Raw genomic sequence first — 21648 nt, forward strand, 5'->3', positions numbered from 1 at the left:
ATGACCACCCGCTGACTCAGCAGTGATTGACAAGGCCTGGCAACCCTGCATTGACACACTTGATGGAGCAGCAGCCCAGCAAGCCATGCTCAGGTCAACCTGGGCTCCAGTGAGAATCACATTCATCTCAGGTCACAAACGATGAGCACTGAGGATTACTTTGCACAGAGCACTGTGATATAAGAGAGAAGGCAACAGCTGACACCTCTGCCCCTTCTCATGGTCTGTAGGTGTGTTACAGGCACTCACAACAGCAGGAAGGTGGGGCAGAAAGGGGCAGCCACCTCTCCTGCAGGTTTGCCTCGCTGCCTAAGGGCCGTGCTCCCCAAAACACAGGCTGTTGGCTCCAGATGCACAGCCCTAACCCAGGACGCAGCCAAACTCATCCAAAGCTTGGGCAGTTTCACTACACAGTATCTCAAGGAGCGCTCCTGAGCACTGAAGGTGAAATCATTCCTTCAAATTAAAACAAACAAATAAATAAATAAGTCACATCTAATGCCAACAGAACTCTTTTCGCTCCCCCAACAAACACGCAGTGGGAAACGGCAGTGAATTCAGGCCCTGTCCTATCCCAAAACCAAACCAACTACCCGCAGAAAGGCAGGCATGACTTCGCAGTCTGATTTTCAGGTAGATGCACGGAAACTCTCAGCAGCAGCAACACGGCAGCTCCATGCCTGGCAGCATCAGTGAGGTACTGCATTGGCAAAGCGCTCCCTGCAGAACAAGCCATGCTAACCAGGCTCTCAAGGGCTGACCCCACAGCAGCTGAGTGCACACAGCACTGCCCATCACCTGTGCTGGATCTGCACCTAACAAAGGGGGAGGTGAGTGCTGGTGCAGGCTGGGCTGTGTGCTCATGGCAGCTCTGTCCCCAGCTCCAGCAGGGCCCTGTGTGGGAGTGACTGCACTCCGGAGCTGATCAGCATTCAGGGGATGCCACCCTCCTCCTCCTCCTCCCCCCCATGAGTCAGTGTGCAGGAGGCAGGCAGCCCTTTCTCACCATCAGTGTGCTGCAGGTTGGCTTTGCCCTGACTGCCCAAGGAGGCTGTGGATGCTCCATCCCTGGTGGCATTCAAGGCCAGGCTGGATGTGGCTCTGGGCAGCCTGGGCTGCTGGTTGGCGACCTGCACACAGCAGGGGGTTGGAACTGGGTGAGCGCTGTGGTCTTTTGCAACCCAGGCCATTCTAGGATTCTAGTTGTGAACCATTCATAGAAAAGGGTGGATTTCAAATCACGAGGTCGGAAAAGACCTCTAGGATCATCAAGTCTAACTGTCAACCCATCACCACCAGGGACAGGGCTTAGCGGGACTGAGTGCCACATGTGCACAGCTCTGGAACACCGCAGCGACCCCAGCGCTCCCTGGGCAGCCGTGCCACCGCAGCACCGCTGTACCCAACCTGGTGCAACATCAGGCATCACCTCCCGTCCTGTGATGCCAAGGGGAAATCCTTCACTCCGAGCACAGCGAGGCCCTGGCACCGCTCACAGCCGCGGGTGCCCCATCCCTGGAGGCGCCCGAGGCCGCGGATGCGCTGTGGGCATCCCGAGCTGGGGGGCACCCGGCCCTCGGCAGGGGTGGGAGGGACTGCGGGCCGCGAAAGCCCTCGCAACCCAACGCGCTGCGATCGCACGTCGCGCCCCCTCACCTTGTGCAGCTTCCACATGGCCCCCAGCGCCTTCACCTCGTGGCTGGAGTGCTTGCCCTCCTCCAGGCACTGGTAGCACACGGGGCTCTTGCACTGCACGCAGTACATGCTGTGGTTCTCCAGCTCGTGGTCCGTGCACGTGGAGATCTTGCGGGGGCTCAGACGGCGGCCGACGCGGCCCTGCGCGGGCGGCACCAGGCGGTGTTTGGCCAGGGGGCCGCGGGGCGGATGGCAGCGCAGGCGGCACGGCTCGCAGTAGAAGACGTCGCACTGCTCGCACATGACGGCCGCCTCTTTGGGCGCCTTCTCGCACAGCTGGCAGCGCAGCGCCGCCGCCCGGCCCTGCTGGTAGCGATCGATGACGCCCTCCAGCAGCCGGTTGCGGGGGAAGCCGCGCAGCCCGCGCTCGTCCAGCACCAGGCTGCGGTGGCACTGCGGGCACGTCAGGCACGCGTTGCGGGGCGGCGGAGGCGGAGGGGCCAAGGCGGCGGGGGGCGGCGGGGCGGCGGGAGGGAAAACCCGCACGCCGTTGGGGGATTTCTGGCACGGGGTGGTGGGAGCGCTGGCGAAGCCGCCGTAGGAGCCGTAGCCGCTGTCCGCCTCGCTGTACAGGCTCATCTTATCCAGGTCCAGGTAGTCGTAGTCGGAGACGGCCGAGCCCGACGCGCGGCGGCTCTGCGGGGATTCCGAATCCGGCGTCTGCACCAGGATGTTGCGGGCGCACGCCTGGCACAGGTTGTGCGAGCAGGGCAGGATGATGGGCTCGCGGTAGAAGGAGCCGCACACCGGGCATTTCAGCTCCTCTTCCATCTCTTCCATAAGGGGAAAAGGCGACGCGCGGCGCCGGCCGCGGCACTGCCCGACGACACACCGCACCGCACCGCACCGCGTCCCGGCGCCGACTGCCCGCCGCCCGCACGCCGCCCCGCCTCGCCCCGCCTCTCCCCGCCCCGCGCCCTCTCATTGGTCCGCTGACAGCGGGGAGGCGGCCGGCGCGCCGCTATTGGTTGCCCCTCCCGTCCGTCCGCTGGCACCGCGGGGGGGAGCCGTTCTCGGGGCTGCGGGGTCGGCGTTGGGGCGGTCGGCCGCCTCCGCCGCAGTCCCGGTTTTACCCTAGAGAACGGCCCCGCCGCCCCCCGGGCCGCCCTCCGTCCCCGCCCAGCCCTGCGGGTTGCCCCCAAGATGGCGGTGATGTTATCACCGTCGCTTGCCCGCTCCCCTTCTGCACCCCGGCAGCCTGCGGGAGGGTTCGCTTTGTCTGCGGGAGCCGCCGATTTGAAATCGGGATCGAACGTGAAGATATCGCCGGGAGCGCGGCGGGATGCTGGGCCGTGCTAAAAAACCACGACGGTGCGGTGGCTCTAAGACCCACCGGGAAATGGCAGCGGTTGGGGGTCGGGATGCGCTCCCGTATCCCCTCCAGCCTTCATCCCAGCCTTCCTCCCAACCGCATCCTCCAGCCGGGCTGTAGGACACAAGGAAGGCAGGGCTGGGGAAATCGATGGGTTTCTCATCTAAGATCAGAGCGAGGAGCAGCAGGATGTGATGCTGAAGGCTGGCTGTCGCTAGTTAATCTGCCGGGATCATCGCAGCACATTGATCTGTGGGGCAGAAAGGAGCCCGCCTCAATTCCCCCCATGGGTGGATTCCCAGAGCGGATCATTGAGGTGGTAAATTGGCTGCTCCCACCTTTGCTGTGTGCTGTGTGGGCTCCTCGGTCCTGGGTGGGATTTTGTGCAGGTAATGGGCAGTCAGGAGGGTGGGTTTGGGTTGATTGGTGAGGCTCTGAGCTGTGCTGGAGCTAAGGAATAACAGAGAGGAATGAGGTGAGGCAGAGAGCTCTGCAGGCTTCATGGCTCTCCTGTAACATCTCAAAGAGACGAATGAGAGTCGGTGGGCTCAGGGCCCCCTCATTCCAGAGGGACACTTCTACCCATGCATGGCATTCCTGCCCCATGGACAGAAGTGAGCTCTGCACGGGGTCTCTGTGTCGTGTTTCCCCGTGCCTACTGGAACCATCTCAGTGGACATGTCCTTGGATGAGAGTTGCCTTTTTTTATTCCTTTAAGACATTGGCAGCCCACAATTCATCCTGTACTCAATGAATAAAACCTGGTCCTCTTCCTCTCAGCCACTCTGAGCAGATGAGCTCATGGCTGACAGCAGAAATCCTGGTTGATTTGTCCCTGTGTGCACACCTGACCTTTAGTTCCTCATCCCATCCTCATTTCACCTTTCCAGGTCATGGAGCCCAAGCTTGATGACAAGGCCTCCAGCAGAAATGCCTGCTGAGATGTCCTACAGCATCCCAGGTCTGAAATCCCAGCACTGAAACAGGGACTACCAGCACAAGATCCACCACTTCTGAAAGGTGTCCCCTAGCAGGACAAGGGGAAATGGTTTGAAGTTGAAGGAGGGCAGACGGAGGTTGGATGTCAGGGGGAAGTTGTGTGCTGTGAGAGTGGTGAGGTGCTGGAACAGCTGCCCAGAGAGGCTGTGATGCCCCGTCCATCCCTGGAGGTGTTCAAGGCCAGGTTGGATGGGGCCCTGGGCAGCCTGGGCTGCTGTGAAATGTGGAGGTTGGTGGCCCTGCATGGCACAGGGGGGTTGGAGCTTCGTGATCCTTGAAGTCCCTTCCAACCCGGGCCGTTCTGTCATTCTGTGAAACCTCTGGCCCTGTGGCTCTGTTTCTGAAATGTAGAAGCTCTGGAGGTTGGAAACACCTCCTGTCTGCTCATGGTCTGCAAGGAAAGGTGCCATCTTACTGCAGGTGTTGGAGCCCACTGAACTCAGGTGGTCCTGAGGAGTTCCTCCATGCATAGGTGGTGGCATGAGTGCCATCACAACTGTGTCACGTATTCTGGGCAAGCAGCATCCATGGGGTCCCATGAAATTCACCAGTTTTGGGGTCAGGGCTGACTCTTGAGCCCAGCAGCATCACGTAAAGGTTTTCTGCTGACTTCAGTGGCTCTGAGTCACTGAGAGCTGCTTGAATCACAGGCAGCGTCTGACTGCATCTGTCCCATCCGTGTTCCCAAAACGATGACACAAAGCTTCTCTGGCTGCTGAGCAATAGCTCTGGATCTGGGTGGCCTGTTGGTGCTACAGGACCTGATGCCACACGGCCTCCTGAGAAACACCAACGGGACCATTAACATGTAAGCATTTCAGGTGTTTGATGGCCGTTTCCTTTAACAGGCAGGGCTTGCACTGGAGATGCTGGCAGTGAGCATGGTGACAACACCTCCCCATCACCTCCAGCACCACTTGCTGGACGTACACTTTGGCAGGTAAGTCAGCCGGACTGACATCCAAGCTGGTGGCACATCAGCATCCTGTATTTGCTGAGTGCTTTCAGAGGTGACATCATTTCTTTCCATCCTATTTTTCTTCGGGTTTTATCGGACGGTTTCTGATTTCATTAGCTGTTGCTAATACACAGGAAGAGCTGAGCTGCAGGGATAATTTGCGATGCTCCTTTGACCGCTGCCTTTGTGCTGCCCACTTACTCATCTCCCCTGAGATTAATGCCCCACTTTCCCAACCTGTGACTCATCTCAGAGAACAGCAACACTGAACTCATCCCACCCGAGCAATCTGTCCTTCCTCCCACAGCCTGGCTCTGTCTTCTTCCCCGCTCTCTGCTGGCTGAAGACTCTGCTGGGAGCTTTCAGGGCTGGAGATGCGGCGTCCCTGCAGACAGTGCTGCCTCTGCATCGCACAGAGCACCCATTGGAGCCCCCCATTCCCCCTGCTCCGTGCTCACATCCCTGCTGGCAAAGCTTTCTCCAGTCCTGCAGATCTGGCAGGAACTTGATGATCCTTAGGGTCCCTTCCAACTCAAGCCATTCTATGATATCCCTGTCTTCCAACAATTTCTGCTTGCTTTTAGCTCATACATCACCACGTAAACCCACTCCACCTTTACGAACCTCTGCAGTGCAGTCAGCTTTGCTGTGATACCCAAGCAAATAAAACTTCATATCCCAACGAGCGCCTACGTTCGATGCAGAGAAGGGCTTCAGGAACATCATTATTAAAGAGCAGCATGCAGGTTATTTCACTTCCCAGCCTCGCTCCACCCGTGGTGGCTTATGGCTCAGAGCTGGAGGAAAATCACTTTAAAAGTTTTTGGATGTATCAAGTGGGAGGCCAAAATCTAATGTATAGCTGCGTCTGGTGCAGACTTCTTCACGCTGCCATGGTAACCAAACTAACTAAAAATAAGAAGTATTCCCATAAATGTCAAAACACACCATGCTTTCGTGACGTACCGAGTCTTTGACCTGAAATCTGTGATCATTATGTAACGGTGTTTAACATGAAGGTAATTGCAGGGGAAAATTGTCTCCAGGTAAGGCACTTTGCATAACTTAGGTAGCCAGCCTGCTTCCCTGCGTTCTTTGTGTCACTGATATGATAACCAGTGCTTAACAGAGCTGCTCACATCACTCGGATCTGTTACGTGCTAATGCACACGCGGCCCTCATGGAACTTGGTGCCACTGACCATCATCTCTGTGTAACCATCACCCAGAGCCTTGGTGAAATCCAGGCTTCTGGAAGGCTTCCCGTGCAGGTAGCAGCACCACGTGGACTTCAGAGCCTTGGGAAGGAGCTTGGAAAGCTTGGAAAGGAACATGGGGAACCTGGTGTAGGGGTAGATGCCTTCACAGAGGGCATCCAGTGTCAGCACCCACCATAGCATCGCCTCCCATGTTGATGGGGTAGCGAGAGAGCTGGGCCAGAAAGACCCACTGAGCCCTGGGGGGAGGTCTGGGTGGGTTTGGGGTGCTGCTAAGTGAGCCAACAAGCCCCACAGTGAAGGACAGCAGCGAGGGGACCCCGTGCTTCATTTTGGGCCGTAGGGGTGGGTGGGCTGCAGCCCCACGTGGGATCAGAGGTGCAGGTCCTGCACTCACTGCCTGTGGGGAACTGCTGCTCCCAGCCCCTGGTGTGGGTGTTCCATGCCTGTTGCCATGCAGTGACACATTCAAATGGACCAAGAGGGTAGAAGTGTTGAGGAGATGTTGAGAGAAGTGAGCCAGGCGTGTTCCCAGCCCTGGAACCAACCCTCACTAAGACACATCAGGTTGACAAAGTTCCGTCTTCCATCTCAAGAAATGGACAACGTGGCGTGGAGAGAAATCCATATTCTCCCAGGTAGGCTCACAGAGGGCAACATCTGTCCTCGTTTGGGCCCATATCTGGAAAACAAATATATGTTTACAGCTATCCAGCAGTGCTTCTCTAGTGGTTGGGGACCCTGCACACAGCAGGGGGTTGAAACTGGATGATCACTGTGGTTCTTTGCAACCCAGGCCATTCTATGATTCTATGATTCCCCTACACACCACAGCTACATCCTGCTCTTCTGCCACCAAGGTTAACTTCAGAAAAGTCTGATTTTTGTCTCTTGAGGCCTGAGGAGTCTTGGGGTCTTCTTAGAAGTTGGACTCCATGATCCTTATGGGTCCCTTCCAATTCAGCATATTCTATGATTCCAAAGCAGCACCATCTACTACCCCTACACCCCATGTGCATGTAGGGGATCCAGAACCAGCCCTGCTGCAAGAAGATGTGCACCCACCCACCCACCTCAGGCACGGCAGCAGATGCTGGCACAGATGAACAGTCGATCTGTGTGGGAGAGGACTGGGAAAGAAAATATCTACTGGGAGACGTCACTTGACACACTGATTCACTGGGGGCTGAGCTGTCCTCACTGCAACTTCACTGGCATGGGCTGATGCTATTCTTTCGGAGGGTCCTGTGTTGGCCATGCAGTGGGGTTTTACACAAGAAGATTTAGGAACAAATCCCCTCTGATGGCCTCATGGATGTCCTGGAGCTGCTCCTGTCTGGCTCTAAGAGCGTTGCAAAGGCTCTAGGCTTCCTTCTCCCACTGCTGCTCTGTGTCCACCCACCTTGCCCAGGATGCCACTGGAGATTTGATGGCTTCAAGGGCTGCTGCCCACCTGCCCTGGGAACTGGCACTCAATCAGGACCCAGGGGGACCCAGGGGGATTGGGCACTTCCACCAGGTCAGTGCTGGCATTGGGATGCTCTTGGCTTTTTGTTTGTCTTCATTTTTAAAGCTCACTACTCCCATACCTATTCCTTGCTTTCTTTCCATTTTTTTCCTTCTTCTTCCTGCTGCCATGGCAACCTCGACATATTCTGGTCACGGCTTTGGCCACAGGAACATCCATCAACAAGTGACACCCCAGCAGGGCAGGCAGAGCCCTGGGGACACCCCTGCAGACAGGAATTCTTCAGCAGGCTGCACAGCTCTCCCCTGGTCCCACTCCCCGCTCCCTCTGCCTGCAGCTGGCCCAGGTTTTAGAATAGGGCTGGGTAATAGGATCTGGCACTGCAGTCCCATGCAGACACAGCCAGGAACCTAAGCCACACCTCTCCTGCATGAGGAAGCCCTGGACCAGGCCCCAAGCCACCTGAATTAGGTCCTTCCTCCAGAGCATCCATGAGCTCCTCCAGCATCACAACTCCCAGGGCTGTGAGTGTAGAAGTGCTGCCTTCTGTGCGATGGGGATGTGGAGGGACTCCTCTCGCTGAGCCCAAGCAGGTGGCACTGGGGTGCTGTGGGGCAATGCTTGGGGCTCAGGCACTCCTGGAGCTCATCAGTTGGCATGCTCACTCTGAAGCCCTTGGGAATGCTCTGCAGCCAAACTCGAGCATTTTGGGGTGTCACAGAATCGTTAAGGTTGGAAAAGATCACTCAGATCGTCAAGTCCAACTGTTGACTCATCAGTACTGTGCCCACTGAGCCATGTCCCTGCTGGGCCCATCAGTGCTTTGGATGTAGTCAGGTCCCAAAGGCATGAGGAGATGCCCAACTCAGTCCTGAGGTCACCTTGTGTGGGGAATGCCAGCTCGGGCTGCCTGGCATTTGGGTGATGCCATGGAGGATCCTTCAGTAGGAGGAGGTGGGCACTGTTGTTGTGGCTCATTGGCTCCTCCACAAAAAAAGTATTCTGCTCCTGAGTTCTTCTTGGGACCAGAAGTTGCATTTACTTTGGATGTATGTGATTTCCAGTGCTCAGATGGACCTTCAGCCTGAAGTTTATTTGCATTTTAATAAACTGTCTTTGATGGAGAACACCCTGCTCTATTCATCTGCCACAAAAGAGGAGTGAATTGAAAATTATGCAGGATCTTAATGGATTTGAAAGGAAATTGCCAGCTCTGACTTGACTTCACTCAGAAATCTGAAGATCAAATGATCCTGCCTGCAGCAGACTTAAAAAGCTCCAACATCTGCTCGTGCTGGGAGCACAGAAGGGATCGGCACAGAAAGATGCTGGGGAGGGAAAAGTGAGGGCATGTGAGGACACGAGAGGGCCCTAATGTGTCCTCCTGGGCTGGGGGCTTCACACTGGGGGAAAATCTAAGGGGGGCACAGCGTGGGTTTGGGTTGGAACCAAGGTGCTTTGCCTGCAGGGCCTGTGAAGGCTTGGCAGCTAGCTGGGGATGGAGCAGAGCCAGGTTTGCAGGATGAGGGATGCTCAGGGCAGGAGCAGCATCTCCACAGCTCTCCCCTGCTCTCCATCCTTCTCTGGAGGATGCTGCAGCTGTGCCCGTGGGTGGAGGTTTGCTGGAGGAGGAGCAGGAGGTGGGCAGACAAAATCACCAAGGCGAAGGCAGACAGAGAATAGGATCCGAGCATCTGAGATCTTCATTGTCTTCCTTGCTATTCAGCTGGGGAAAATTTAGCACCATCCGAGGAGAGCAAAGCCATCTCTGCAGCTCTGCCACTTCCCAGTGGAAGCAAGCTCTCTATTTATAGCTGCGTATCAGGTGCTGCTCTGAACCTTTGCACCCCAGGCTGTGCTGTCTGGGGCTTCCAGGGCTGACTGGAGAGGATTTAGGCATCTCCAGGTGGATCTCATGGAGTGTGCTTGGCCCCGGGGCCAGCTTGCTTGTGCAGCCCTTGAAATAAGCAAGCACTTGGGACACCTGAGCTCTGCATTTAGCATTCCTACCTGAAAGGAGGTAGAGAGATGGAGTTGGTCTCTGCTCCCAGGTAACTGCTAGAAAAAGAGTTGAAAGAGCTGATGGCCTCAAGCTGTGCCAGGTTTAGGGATGCTGGGAAACATTTCTTCTCTGAAAGAGTGGTGATGCAGTGGCACAGACAGCCCTGGGAGTGGGGTCATCATCCCTGGAGGTGTTCCATGTAAGAGAAGGGCAGTACAGCCCTGCTCTGCTCACCAGCCACCAACCGTGCCCCACTTTGGGCCATTTCTGCTCTGGGTTGTCCTGACCCCCTCACTTCACTTAGGGTTTATGGGCTTGAAAGGGCCAGGAAGGTTTTCAAGCTGCTCTCACTTGGTCTGTGTTTTGGAAATATTTCCCAAGTGCTGTGGATGCTCAGCCCATCTCCTCCCCCAATGGCTCCAAACACCTTCATGCTGTCTTTCAAAACAGGCTCTCAAATCCCACATCAGAGAGGTTCTTCAGCTCCGAGCAGCATGATGAGGGCCTTCTCTCCCACTGCAGCTGTGGTTCTGCCTTTATGCAGTGAGAAGGCAGCTCAAGGATGGCACACGATTCATTAATGCCCAATTAACGGCTGTAATTATCTACCCTGACATAAATAACCGGCTGCAAACATTCCATTGGCACAGGGTGCCCTGACTTACACAGCAGGGGCAGGAAACAAGACCTGCTTCAGGAAAAACCTTTACCCAAGTAAGGAATAAATACTACTTTGCCTTTATTCAAAGCCCACAGCACTGTGGGACGATGCAGAGGACTGCTCCACACCCCAGCTATGAGCACCCAGAAGATGTGCTCCCAAACAGATAAACACATAAAAATACCCAAGGAATACGTGCTGCTCTGACTAAAGCATTCCTAAAATAGAGGAAGGTGCAAATCCCTTTTCAGTTGCTCCTCCCCGGCCTCTGCATGCACTCCCGCAGGGCCAGCAGCCAGCAGCATCACACTGACACCCTCCTATCTTCTCCTGCAATGGGCCCTAAGGGGTGGTGATAGGATAACACCTAACCAATGAGTGGCAAAGCTCATTGGTATTTGTTTTAGAATCTCCTCAGGTTCAGGCAGGTGGAGGCAGGAGAGGAGCAATGGTGATATTTGGGGTGGGCTCGTGTCCCAGCCTGCGTCTCCCAGGAGCAGCTGTGCTGAGTAATGTGCCCTTCCCCAGCAAACCCATGGGCTCTGCTTCCCCTGGGGCTGCAGGGCTCCAGCATTTACATGGTGAGATCATAGAGTCACAGAATGGTTCGAGACGGAAGGGACCCTTCAAGGCCATCTGGTCCAACAGCTCTGCAGTGCACAGGGACACCCACAGCTCCATCAGTGCTCACAGCCCATCCCCTCACCTTGGTGTCTGCAGGGACGGGGTGGCACCACCTCCCTGGGCAGCCCTTTCCAATGCATTACCACTCTTTCGGAGAAGAAATGCTTCCTAATATCCAAGCTGACCCTCCCTTGGCACAACCTGAGGCTGTCACCTCTCATCCTATCGCTGTTACCTGGATGCAGGGCCAACCCAAACCTCACCACCACCACCTCTCAGGGGGCTGTAGAGAGCGACGAGGTCTCCCCTGAGCCTTCATGTCTCCGGAAGAGGAGCGCACAGCACGCGTGTGTCATCTGTCCCTTCACATGCTTCCACTGACAACAACAGAACACGTGTGCATTGTTAACAGCCCATTAAAATTCATTGGGAGCTGCCACTGCTCAACTAGAAGCTGCTCTTGATGCTAAGCCAAATGATTTGAGTTTTTCGTCTCGGTGCTCATGTAAACAAACTGTCAGACATCCAGATGCAAGAATGGAGAAGCATTCATGGAGTGTAAGGGCTGATGGGGCTCAGCGTATATTCATTTACTAATCTGATTGTTGTGCATAAATTAAATGGCAGTGTTAGAAGTGTATTCCCTGAGCCCGTGTTCTCCTGTATTAATGTGTGATGATTTTGCATCTTGGGTCACTGAGCAAACAGATGCTCACAGCGGTGAACTGAACCAAAGCCGGATGTGTGCAGCCCGTTGTTTTCACACCTGTAGGTCTCTAAATGCCCAGTTTGGAAGATTCCTATTGCAGAACACCATTCCAGGGGTATAAGATGATAGAATCACTGAGTTGAAGAATGGTTGGGTTAGAAGGGACCTTAAATCTCCCCCTGTAGGGATTGCTGGTTGTCCCCGTGGGCTGGTTGCCCCATCCCTGGAGGTGCCCAAGGCCACGGATGGGCCCTGGGAAAGCTGAGCTGGGGGTCACACAGCCCAAGGCAGGGATGGGGCTTTGGGTTCCTTCCAACCCAACCGTGCTGTGACTCTGTGATCCGATTCTACATCAGCAGCTCTGTGCTGCCCACTGCAGACAGCGCTCCGTCAGCAAGGCTGCGGCTCTCTGGCTTTGCTTCATCTCCACGAGCGCAAGGACGTGCAGCATAATGACTTCGTTTACAGTGGAAATCCAATTACTGCAGGGAAGCATTTCATTAGAGTGGATTTTCTCTGCTGGCCGCCGCACTCTGGGAGCTTGCTGGTGGCGTCGGCGCACGGCCAGCTGCTCACACCAGGGCATGCGTGGCAGTGACAAGCTGTGCAAGGCAGCGTGTCGTGCTCTGAGCTCTGGCAGCTCAGTCAGCTCGTGGTGCTGGGGCTTTCTAGGAACACCTCCTGAAACTCTTCATAATGCACACTCTCTGCACAGAGTTTCTAGCAGCTCGTATCTGCTTTGAATTTGGTGAAATTGGTCTTTATAAAGAGGAAGTACATCCTGCAATGATTTTCTCCCAAAACACAGCAAGCGTTGCATGAATAAGGGCTGGGAATGAACGTGCCTGCCATTAGCACAGTGCAATTTGTGAGCAGGAGGTGCTGCTGCAGAAGGCACGGTGGCAGCAGATTCACGGGGCTGCAGTTGGGCACTGCAATGCAATTCATCAGCAGTGATAGATCTTGCTAAAGAGCAGAGCTCACCTCCATGGCAGTGACGGATCACCTCCCCGCTATCACTGCATCGCATTGCACTACCAAGGAAATTAAACAGTTTCTCTTGGGGAGTGTAGTATTGGCTATTCAAAGTGGGCAGTTGTAGACATGGGAGGAGAGCAGAAATGCATGAAAATGAGAGTAGTGAGCGAGAGGGAAGAACGCTCTTTGTGACCCCATCTTATCAAATCCCCCCCCCATTTTTCACTTAGAGGCTCTGTGTGGTTTCTGGTTCACCCCAAGGGTGGGCAGTGGGCATGGTGGGGACGGGTTGGGGTCGGACTCAGTGATCTCCAAAGTCTTTTCCAACCAGAGAGATTCTGTGATTCCCTGGTTTAGTTTGATTCAGCATACTCTGGTTGGAGAAAGCATCTGTGATGACTGCAGTGAAGCTTCCTCATGCCTGCTTCCATCTCCCTCTGTGATGGCAGGCAGAGCCCTACCAGAAGAACACACTTTGTTCTAAAATGCCTTTTTTAGCCCTGTTGTTCCCATTGCTGCCTGCAGGTGAGTGAGGCACTCGCTGGATTGGACTTCTGGGAAGAAGATTCTCTAATAAGCGTGGCTTCTTGCTTGGTTTCTCAATGACATTTTAAGGCAGAGGCAGGCAGGGACCGGTGGGTGAAGGAACATTTTGCATCAGCCTACACAGCAGTTACAGCACCCTCGGTAAGTAACGTGTGGGCACATCATACACAGCTCTTCAAAACAGAAATGCAGATATGCGTGCCAGAGAGAACACCCTCTGTGGAACAAAGGGCAGAGCTCTTATTATGGAATCATTGACTCAGTTATTCCCTTAAAGCATATGAAAATGCCTCCAGATTTTTTTTTTTTTTTTTTTTTGCAAAGGGATGAATAGATCCATACTTTGTTAGTGTAAATAGGTTTCTATTTGAATTAGCAGAGAGAAACGCAAGCTTGGCCAGCTCTTCCCCTGCAGGCAGCTCGGTGTAAGCTCTCGGGCCAGCAGCCACGGTGCAGAGCAGTGAAGGGAAGAACAACACGACTCTCTAAAGGCACTGAAGTGTGGCTGCAGCTCATCTGGATGCCAGGGGTTATGCAGAGAATGGGACCACTTCCCCCTCTCCCCATGGCCCCTTCTGGCCTCGGTATCTGGGGAAGAGAATCGAATCCAATCCCATAGAATCAAAGAGAATCATTGAGTCGTAGGTGGGACAATATTCTGGTTCCGGCCTCTCTCATGACAAAGGCATTTCTCATAGTGACAGCACAGATGTAAGCCCTGCTGACATCTCCCTGGCCTTGTGATGTTTTAGAGAGAGAAACTGGGCCCAAACTGGGATGTTTTCATTGCCATATTTCATGTCTTTCACAGTTAAAGCTGCCCTATTTCCCTGTTGCTCAAACAAGCATTAGCAGGAGCTCCTAAACCAGCACAAGCACATCTGCGCAGGCCTTTCCCCTTGCAAAAGAGGCACTGTGAAAGAAAAATACCTGGATATCATTTTCCCTCGTATGCCTTTGGACACCCTTAGGCAGATTCCTGTGCTGGCCTCAGGGCAACAGGTTTCTTGTCATTAAAATACAGCACACGAGTTTCAAGAAGCAAAATGGTCCCTATCTCCTGGAACCACGAGGAGCTTTCAGACTGGTGCAAAGCGATGCCAAACCGTCAGGCCGTGAAGGATTTACATTATTGCAGCAAATCAATACCTGGAGGGCAGGAGATGGTTGTGTTGAGTATGGCTCTGCAGAGGAGTGTGCAATATAATAGTCAGCCCAGCCTCATTCCATGCTTTGCTATGTAAGTCCTGGTTTGTGCATCTTTCACAGCAACATGCTATCAAGCAGCAGAGGAAGCAACACTTACATTTCTGGCTGCCTGACATTTCCTACTGCAAACTTTCAGCTTCTTCTCACTTCCCAAGCTGCAATCTTGCACAGTGACGTGTTCCAGGCCATGGAACAAATATTCTGGAAGATTTCTGCTCAAATCAGTTCAGCAGATAAAGACCGAAGCTACCAAGAAAAGGAGGTTTGCCTCACACTGTGTTTCTATGAGGTCATCGCACTCATCCCTGACTTTGATCAGATTGGAAATTTGGTGGTTGATCAGACTGGAAACTGGATGTTGAGCAGTTTGGGTCCCTCAGCCATTCCCCATAAGACTTGTGCTCCAGACTCTTATAGCATTCTTGCCCTTCTTTGGGTGCATCCCATGCCCACACCACAATCGACCTGGAAGCCCCCTGAGATGTCCTGAGCCACGAGGGGAAGCCAATGAGGGAATGAAGCTAATTAGGGCTTCCAGTGGCCTTCAAGAGAATCACAGAATCCTGGAATGGCCTGGGTTGCTCCAACCCACTGCTATGAGCAGGTCGTCAACCAGGCTGCCCAGAGCCACATCCAGCCTGGCAAAGAGAAGAGAAGGGTTTCACCCCTCCAAGGGAGCAAATCTCATTGACACAGAATTTGATGCTAAAAAAGAGATAAAAGCTATTTCAGAATACTGCGAGAAAGCAGTTAAAGCAAATGAATAAACAAGTGAGACGGTATTAATTGTCTGAAACACAATCTGCTTGACTTTCGGTTTATAAAGATCTCTCTACTTGAGTTCCCATAGCAACTATTGCGCAAAACCACACTTTTCCTAATCATCTCCACTGAGTTTAAAGCAATTTTGTAATCCAATCAAATGTAAAGAAGAGAATTTGCTTTTGCGCTGAGCAAACTGCTACCTAATGAGCAAACAGTGACTGGGAGAGGCCAGATTTACAATTACGACCCTAGAGAGACACTTAATTACTGAATAATTAGCAGTTACTGGAGTTCCTCAGCACAGAGAGGAACAGGCTTGTGGGTAATGGCTGTGAGAGGGGCTGCTGCAATTCCAAGGTCTTTCAAGCAGTTTTCTAAGGTGAGAGCAGCAGACCTTACTGTGCATCGCATTTAGTTGGATATGAGGAGGAAGTTTTCTATCCAGAGGGTGGTGAGGCACTGGCACAGGTTGCCCAAGGAGGCTGTGGATGCCCCATCCCTGCAGGCATTCAAGGCCAGGCTGGATGTGGCTCTGGGCAGCCTGGGCTGCTGGTTGGCGACCTGCACACAGCAGGGGTTGGAGCTGGATGAGCACTGTGCTCCTGTGCAACCCAGGCCGTTCTATGTTGCTATGACTCTGTGATGCAAACTGCAGTCAGGAATGAATTGCATAACAGCAGAAGCTGAGGCAGTGCAGCTCTTAGAATGAAGTTTTGGGGAATCCGAGCCCCAGAACACCATTCTGAGGCAGGGACTGGGGAGCAGAGGATGAGGCTGTCAGATGGGAACTTGCTTTCCAAACAGGTTTCTCCCAGCACAGTCCCCTGTGGAGGTGGGTGATATCTGCTCAACCTCCCCAGCTGTGCTCAGTGTGAAAGCCTCGCTCCCAGGCAGCAAGTCCCACCTGGCCCTGGGACTTCACAGCACCCTCTGTGTGCTCAGTGTAGATAGATAGGGTCACATTATTTCCCCTTGGAAGGTAGCACTCCCCATAGGAGGAAGTGCTGATGCATAGACTGCTTTCCTGTAATGAAATGCAGAGCTGCAGAAAAGCAATTAGCTCTTGACTTTAATTCTTCAGATGCTGAAGCCCATAAAACTGTTCAGAGCGGCCAATTTTCCCATAAGGCCAAAGCTCAGAAACAGCCAAATAAATTAAGCAAGATCAGTTTGTCTTCCTACAGCGGTACAGAATGCAGCCCCAGGCTTGTTGTGACTTTCAGGGTCAGCCTGCTTTCACCCTGGGCTCTGGGACAATGACTGCATGTCTCCTGACTCATAGGAGCACTCTGCATAATCTCTCAGCATTTCATAAATGCAGGCTCGGTAAATGAGGTCAGGGCTCTGTTGCTGCACCTTGTCCAGGGACTGCAGAGCTTGGTCCACATTTTGGAATAATTACCTGGCCAGCATTCTGCTCTGTCAAATGAGTCAGCCCCAGGTGGGCAGCCACAGTGCTCCTATGATCATCTGTCTGGTTTTGTTCTTTTTGTCAGGACGTGGAAGGGTACTTAAAAGGGGAAAAATAAAAATAAAAAAATAAGTGCAGGAACAAGGATGTATAATAAGGTGTGTGTGTATATATATATATATATATATATTTTTTTTTTTTTCCCCATGTGTGACCACTTACACAACTGGTTGAATTGGCAAAACTTGTTCATCTCTGTAGCTTCATCTTTGGGCAAAACGTTGAGATGTTCATGTGCTTTGTTTGGTCTTTTTTTTTTTTCCATTTCCAGTTGAAAAGAAATTGAAGCCCCAAAGGAGGACACTTCCTATTCCCACACTTCCTATTCCCACTCCTACCTGTGGGATCTATTTGTCTGAGGCGCAGATGTCATCAAGAGAAGAATCACAGCATGGCCTGGGTTGCACAGGAGCACAGTGCTCATCCAGCTCCAACCCCCTGCTGTGTGCAGGTCGCCAACCAGCAGCCCAGGCTGCCCAGAGCCACATCCAGCCTGGCCTTGAATGCCTGCAGGGATGGGGCATCCACAGCAATGCGTTGGTCTTTCCAATGTTCCGTGTCTCATGGCTGGATCTTCCCTTCTCTGATCAGTATTCAGTGCAGTTCAGAGCCTCGTGATTCCTCTTTTGTCTCTAATAACTCATAAGCGCGTGCTTCAGGCTCTTTCTGTGCATCAGCAATACTTATTCTCCTTTCTGACTGGATGTGAGCCCAACTTTGGCCAAAACGGCCACAAGTTTTGTGGTTGTGTGCAGGGGGGAAGAAACGTAGGCTGACCCTAACATCCCCTGTCCCTCAGCTCCTTAGAAAGACAACCTAGAAAGAAGGCGGACTGTTATCAAACAAAAGAGCCTTCCTGTTGAGCACCTGGGTAAAGAGCAGGACGCCCCTAGCGGGACGTGAGGATCGGTTCTAAGCGATTGAGGGCTCGGTTCGCTCTCCTCGCTGCCACGAAGCAGCCTCAACTCTGCCCCTCTGTGGCTACGTTGAAAAAGCACATGGAAGCAGATCAGCAATCGGTGACCGCACGGTAATTTTGAGCCCTGAAGTGGCGGAGGAGGTACGAAGTCGTGCACTCATCCTTCTGGGGGTCTGTCAAGCTGTTTCCATAAGGAGCTCGGCGTGCCTTTGAAATAATAATCATCTTTTTAACTGCTCTCATGGGTGCTGCGGGCTAGCTTGCTCCACCTGGCAAGGCTACAAATGGTGGGATGTGGTATTTGCCCCATCCCTGCAGGCATTCAAGGCCAGGTTGAATGCGGCTCTGGGCAGCCTGGGCTGCTGGTTGGCGACCCTGCACACAGCAGGGGGTTGGAACTGGGTGAGCACTGTGCTCCTTTGCAGCTCAGGCCATCCTGTGATTCTACGATATGAAATTATCGCAAAGACCCCACGGAAAGATGCAGGGAAGGAAAGGAGCCCTTACGCAGCCCACAACAAACATGGCGGCAGCACCGCCCGTAGCAGCGGAAGCGGAACGCTGGCTCCCCATTGGCCAAATCCATCACCGACGAGCTCGCCCCCCCACATAACTCGCCTCCCGATAGGCTGTCGCCCCCTCTGAGCCCGCCCCCACCCCCTTGCAGTCACAGGGCGCAACCTTTGTGCGCATGCTCAGCGTCCCCGGAAGTTGTGTTGTGAGGGCGCGGCGCAAGATGGCGGCTGCGGGGCGGCTGCGGGTTTGGGGCGCGCTGCGCAAACCGAGCCGGGTGAAGGAACTGTGGGACGGCACGCGGTGGGAATTGCCGCGGGGCGGAGCCAGGGCCGTCGGTGAGGAGCCCCCAGTGCTCCGGGAGTGGTCTGGTCAGGGCGGAGCAGAGCAGGAGGATCACCTCTCTCACCCTGCTAGCTGTGCTCCGTCCATCCGGGGCACGCTGCTGCCTCAGTGCCAGCCACAGACCACCATTCAACAGCCGTTCATCAGCTGTTGGTCAACCGTTGCTCAGCCAGGACCCCCATGTCCTTCTCACAGCTCCTCTCCAGCAACTCAGCCCCAACCTGTGCAGCTCCGTGAGGTTCTTCCTCCCCAGCTGTAGGACCCTGCACTCCTCCTTGTTGGACCCAAGGTTTTCCATCCCTCACCAAAAGCCAGGCTGGATCTTTTTTATGCTGCCAGCAATGTGTCAGATTCCCTCTGCCAGCCTACATCATGTGATTACCCAGCATGGTCTGTTGGGCTGAAAACTGCAGGTCATGTGGCCCAAAAATCAAACTAAAAATAAAAGTAGCTTTCTCTAAAGTGCTCCAGCCAAAGGGACTGAGGGCAATGGTTATCACCTGACATCACTTCTACCCACAGGGAAATCTCCCTTTCTGTCCAAGTGCCCTTCTTTTGGATTGTGCCATACTTTGATATGCACGAGTTTGTGTTTGGTGAGAGTTTACTTGGGCATGTTTGCTTTTATTTGGGTGTATAATGCCAGTTGTATGACTGCTATTATGACAATAACTGTTCACTTACAGGGTTAAGGGGACAATTTGTCATAACAGCTCTTCTTACCATCTATCAGTGAGTATGCAATGTGACTGTTTTTGGAGGAGAGAGGAAACGTCTCTGTTTTCTGATACAAGCCAATGGGATTTGCCATGCTCTTGAAGAGTGAGACCCTGAGATAACCACTGCTTTATCTACTGTGAGCTCACAATGAATGCCACTGTTATTTTTTTCCTTTTCCCTTCAGGCCATATTTATTCTGCCTTTTCCTGGGTGTTTCTGTTTTGCAACTTTTTCTCTGTGGGTTTTTATTAATTATTAATTAATGTTTTTTATTAATTATTAATGTTGTATTAACATTATTAATGTATTTTGTATTAATGTTGTGTGGCAAGTGCATGAGGCAGATCCTTATCTTCCCATGGAATTGCAACCTGAAACAAGCCTACATTCTTAGAACTGGTTGTGTTCAAGTTCGTTAGATAACATTTTAGAACCAGTATTATCTAAAGGAAAAATTAAGGCAAAATCATGTAGGAGCAGATGCTGAGTGTAAGCAAATGTTGCATGTTTAGACTGCATAAAATAATGGACTTTTTTGTTGTTGTTTGTTAACAGCTATAAAGATGGAGTGTTTGGGAAATAGCAGGGTGCCACGATGAAAACTGATTTCATAAACTTTATCAAAGACCAGGAATGGAAATCCACTGAACCAGTTTCATCATGGTTTCATCCTTCCTTCTACCTGTAAGGTTTGGTATGCCTCCTGTGCTTGTTTGTTGTCAAGCAGGCACACTTCAAGGGCAGGTGGGACAGCTGCAGCCCGTGTGTGCACCTCACCTGGTGCAGTTTCCTGAGCAAAGTTTACTTTTAGGTTTCAAATGCTTGAAGTGCTATGCTAGATTGAAATGTTACTTTTTTTTTGGTGGCTCTTACAGGAAGCCTGGCGTTGTTACTTTGCCTGCTTACAGCACTGCCTGAATCTTGAAACTGTGCAGTTGATTTCCTGCACCCGATTTTCCTGTTACTCCATGCCAAGAAATGCATGAAATGAAGTGCTTATTTTAGGATCAATAAGTTTTCTATTGGGAATGTACAGTACCAGCTCCTTTCTGCATGTTGAAGCAGTGTGCAGGACTGGTGAATGTCCACTTCTGCAACTCAGTCTTTAGAAATTTATGTAGTCTTAATGTTTAGAATTCTCTTTTTTTTTATAAGGATAATCAATACTTAATGGTGAAGTTTCACAATAACAGGGAAATGTCAGAACCAGCAGAATATACATGGCAGATAGCCTGGTCTTTGCTTGTGTGTAAACTGCAGCTAAACTCAACTGTCTGAATCTCTCTCAGTTCTTATACCTTTTATTCACTAGGCTGATTCTTTGGTTTGGGAAGTGCCCAAATTGCTTAATTAGTGATATCCTTAATAGAGTTCCAGTTGTTGGGCCATAAATAACTGACGAATTTCAGTTACTTTTGTTCATGTTCTGTGTCAGCAGGTTCAAGTCAAGGGATTTTGTCAAGGTAGTTGTCCTATGTGGAATATTGTACAGAGTGATGTCAGTTCTGGAGGTGCTTCATGGGAAATGGGTGCTTACTGAACAACAGACAGAATAGAAGCTAAAAGCAAATTAATCCAGAGGGAAACCAGGCATGAGCAGTTGTTCAAAGTGCAACTAAATAATGACTCATCAGGCAAATCAGAAGACAGTAGATTCTGATTGACGTGGGTATTTTCACATCCACTTTCCTGCTTTGTTTCAGGACGAGCAGTGTGTCAGCTTTGTGACAGATGTCAGCGTGGGCCAGGGTATGTGCTTCTATTGACTTGATTTCCATGTTTATTTCAACATTTATGATACTCAGTCACTCTTGAAATGATTCTCCTGCCTTCTGTTGTAGCATTGCCATGGTTATTTAACAGAAAGCATTGGAATGCAGATTTGGGGCTCGTACGCTGCGTTCCTGTTGGCCGCTCTCTTCTCAGGACTGATCCTGCAGCTTGTAAGTGAGCCACTTGAAGCAGGTCAGTTTGTGTCTGCTGCATGCCTATGGTTTAAGCTTATCTTCCATTCCAGATAATGGTGTTCTTAGCAGACTGCCTCTGTGCTTCCAAAAACACAGGCCAGCACAGTGCCCTTATTCAAGTAAGCATACTGTGTGCTTCCAGTTCAGTGAAGCTGTTGGGTAAATCTTAATAAAAACGGGGATATAACTTGTGCTTGCAGAACAGAAGGAAGTTTCACGTGTGATTTGTGTTTTCTTTAACTGCAGCTACTTGCCTTTCATGGTTTATATTGGGATTGTGTATGCAGCTAATAGTAAACTATTTCTTCAAGATAATTCTTTAGGTGATAGAAAAATACCACGTTTCATTCCTGCAAGTTGTGAAGTGCACGGGAGATAGAATAAAGTCGTTGAGTCACTGCCTTCTTTTCTGGAGTTCTCAGTTTTGAAGAGTTGGGGGATTTGTCTCTTGTTGAGGGGCAAAGTGTCACAGAATTGGGACCATCGAGTCCAACCCCCTGCAGAGCAGCTCCCTGCAGCAGGCTGCACAGGTTGGCATCTCTAAGCTGGAAGGCAGCACAGCTCTCTGGAG

The 21648-nt window shown here is 52.2% G+C and overlaps 2 protein-coding genes across 3 annotated transcripts in view; one reads left to right on the forward strand and one right to left on the reverse strand.

Moving 5' to 3' along the window:
* Nucleotides 1-2475, reverse strand: part of TRIM9 (tripartite motif containing 9) — a gene marked incomplete at both ends in the record, with an annotated part of 31358 nt that extends 28883 nt beyond the window's left edge. For both annotated transcript variants that reach the window (XM_079537658.1, XM_079537657.1), the window contains one exon: nt 1657-2475. In XM_079537658.1, the coding sequence (XP_079393784.1) occupies nt 1657-2475 (819 nt within the window). The remainder of the gene's footprint in view (nt 1-1656) is intronic.
* Nucleotides 2476-18268: 15793 nt separating this feature from the next.
* TMX1 (thioredoxin related transmembrane protein 1) lies at nt 18269-21240 on the forward strand (the record flags this gene model as incomplete). Its single annotated transcript, XM_079537501.1, is given in 6 exon segments — nt 18269-18322; nt 19697-19794; nt 20549-20573; nt 20952-21053; nt 21128-21164; nt 21167-21240. Coding segments are annotated over 6 exon segments (390 nt in total).
* Between the last annotated feature and the right edge of the window lie 408 nt (nt 21241-21648).

This window comes from Tetrao urogallus (genome assembly GCF_951394365.1).
Source record: "Tetrao urogallus genome assembly, chromosome: 6".
Lineage (NCBI taxonomy): Eukaryota > Metazoa > Chordata > Aves > Galliformes > Phasianidae > Tetrao > Tetrao urogallus.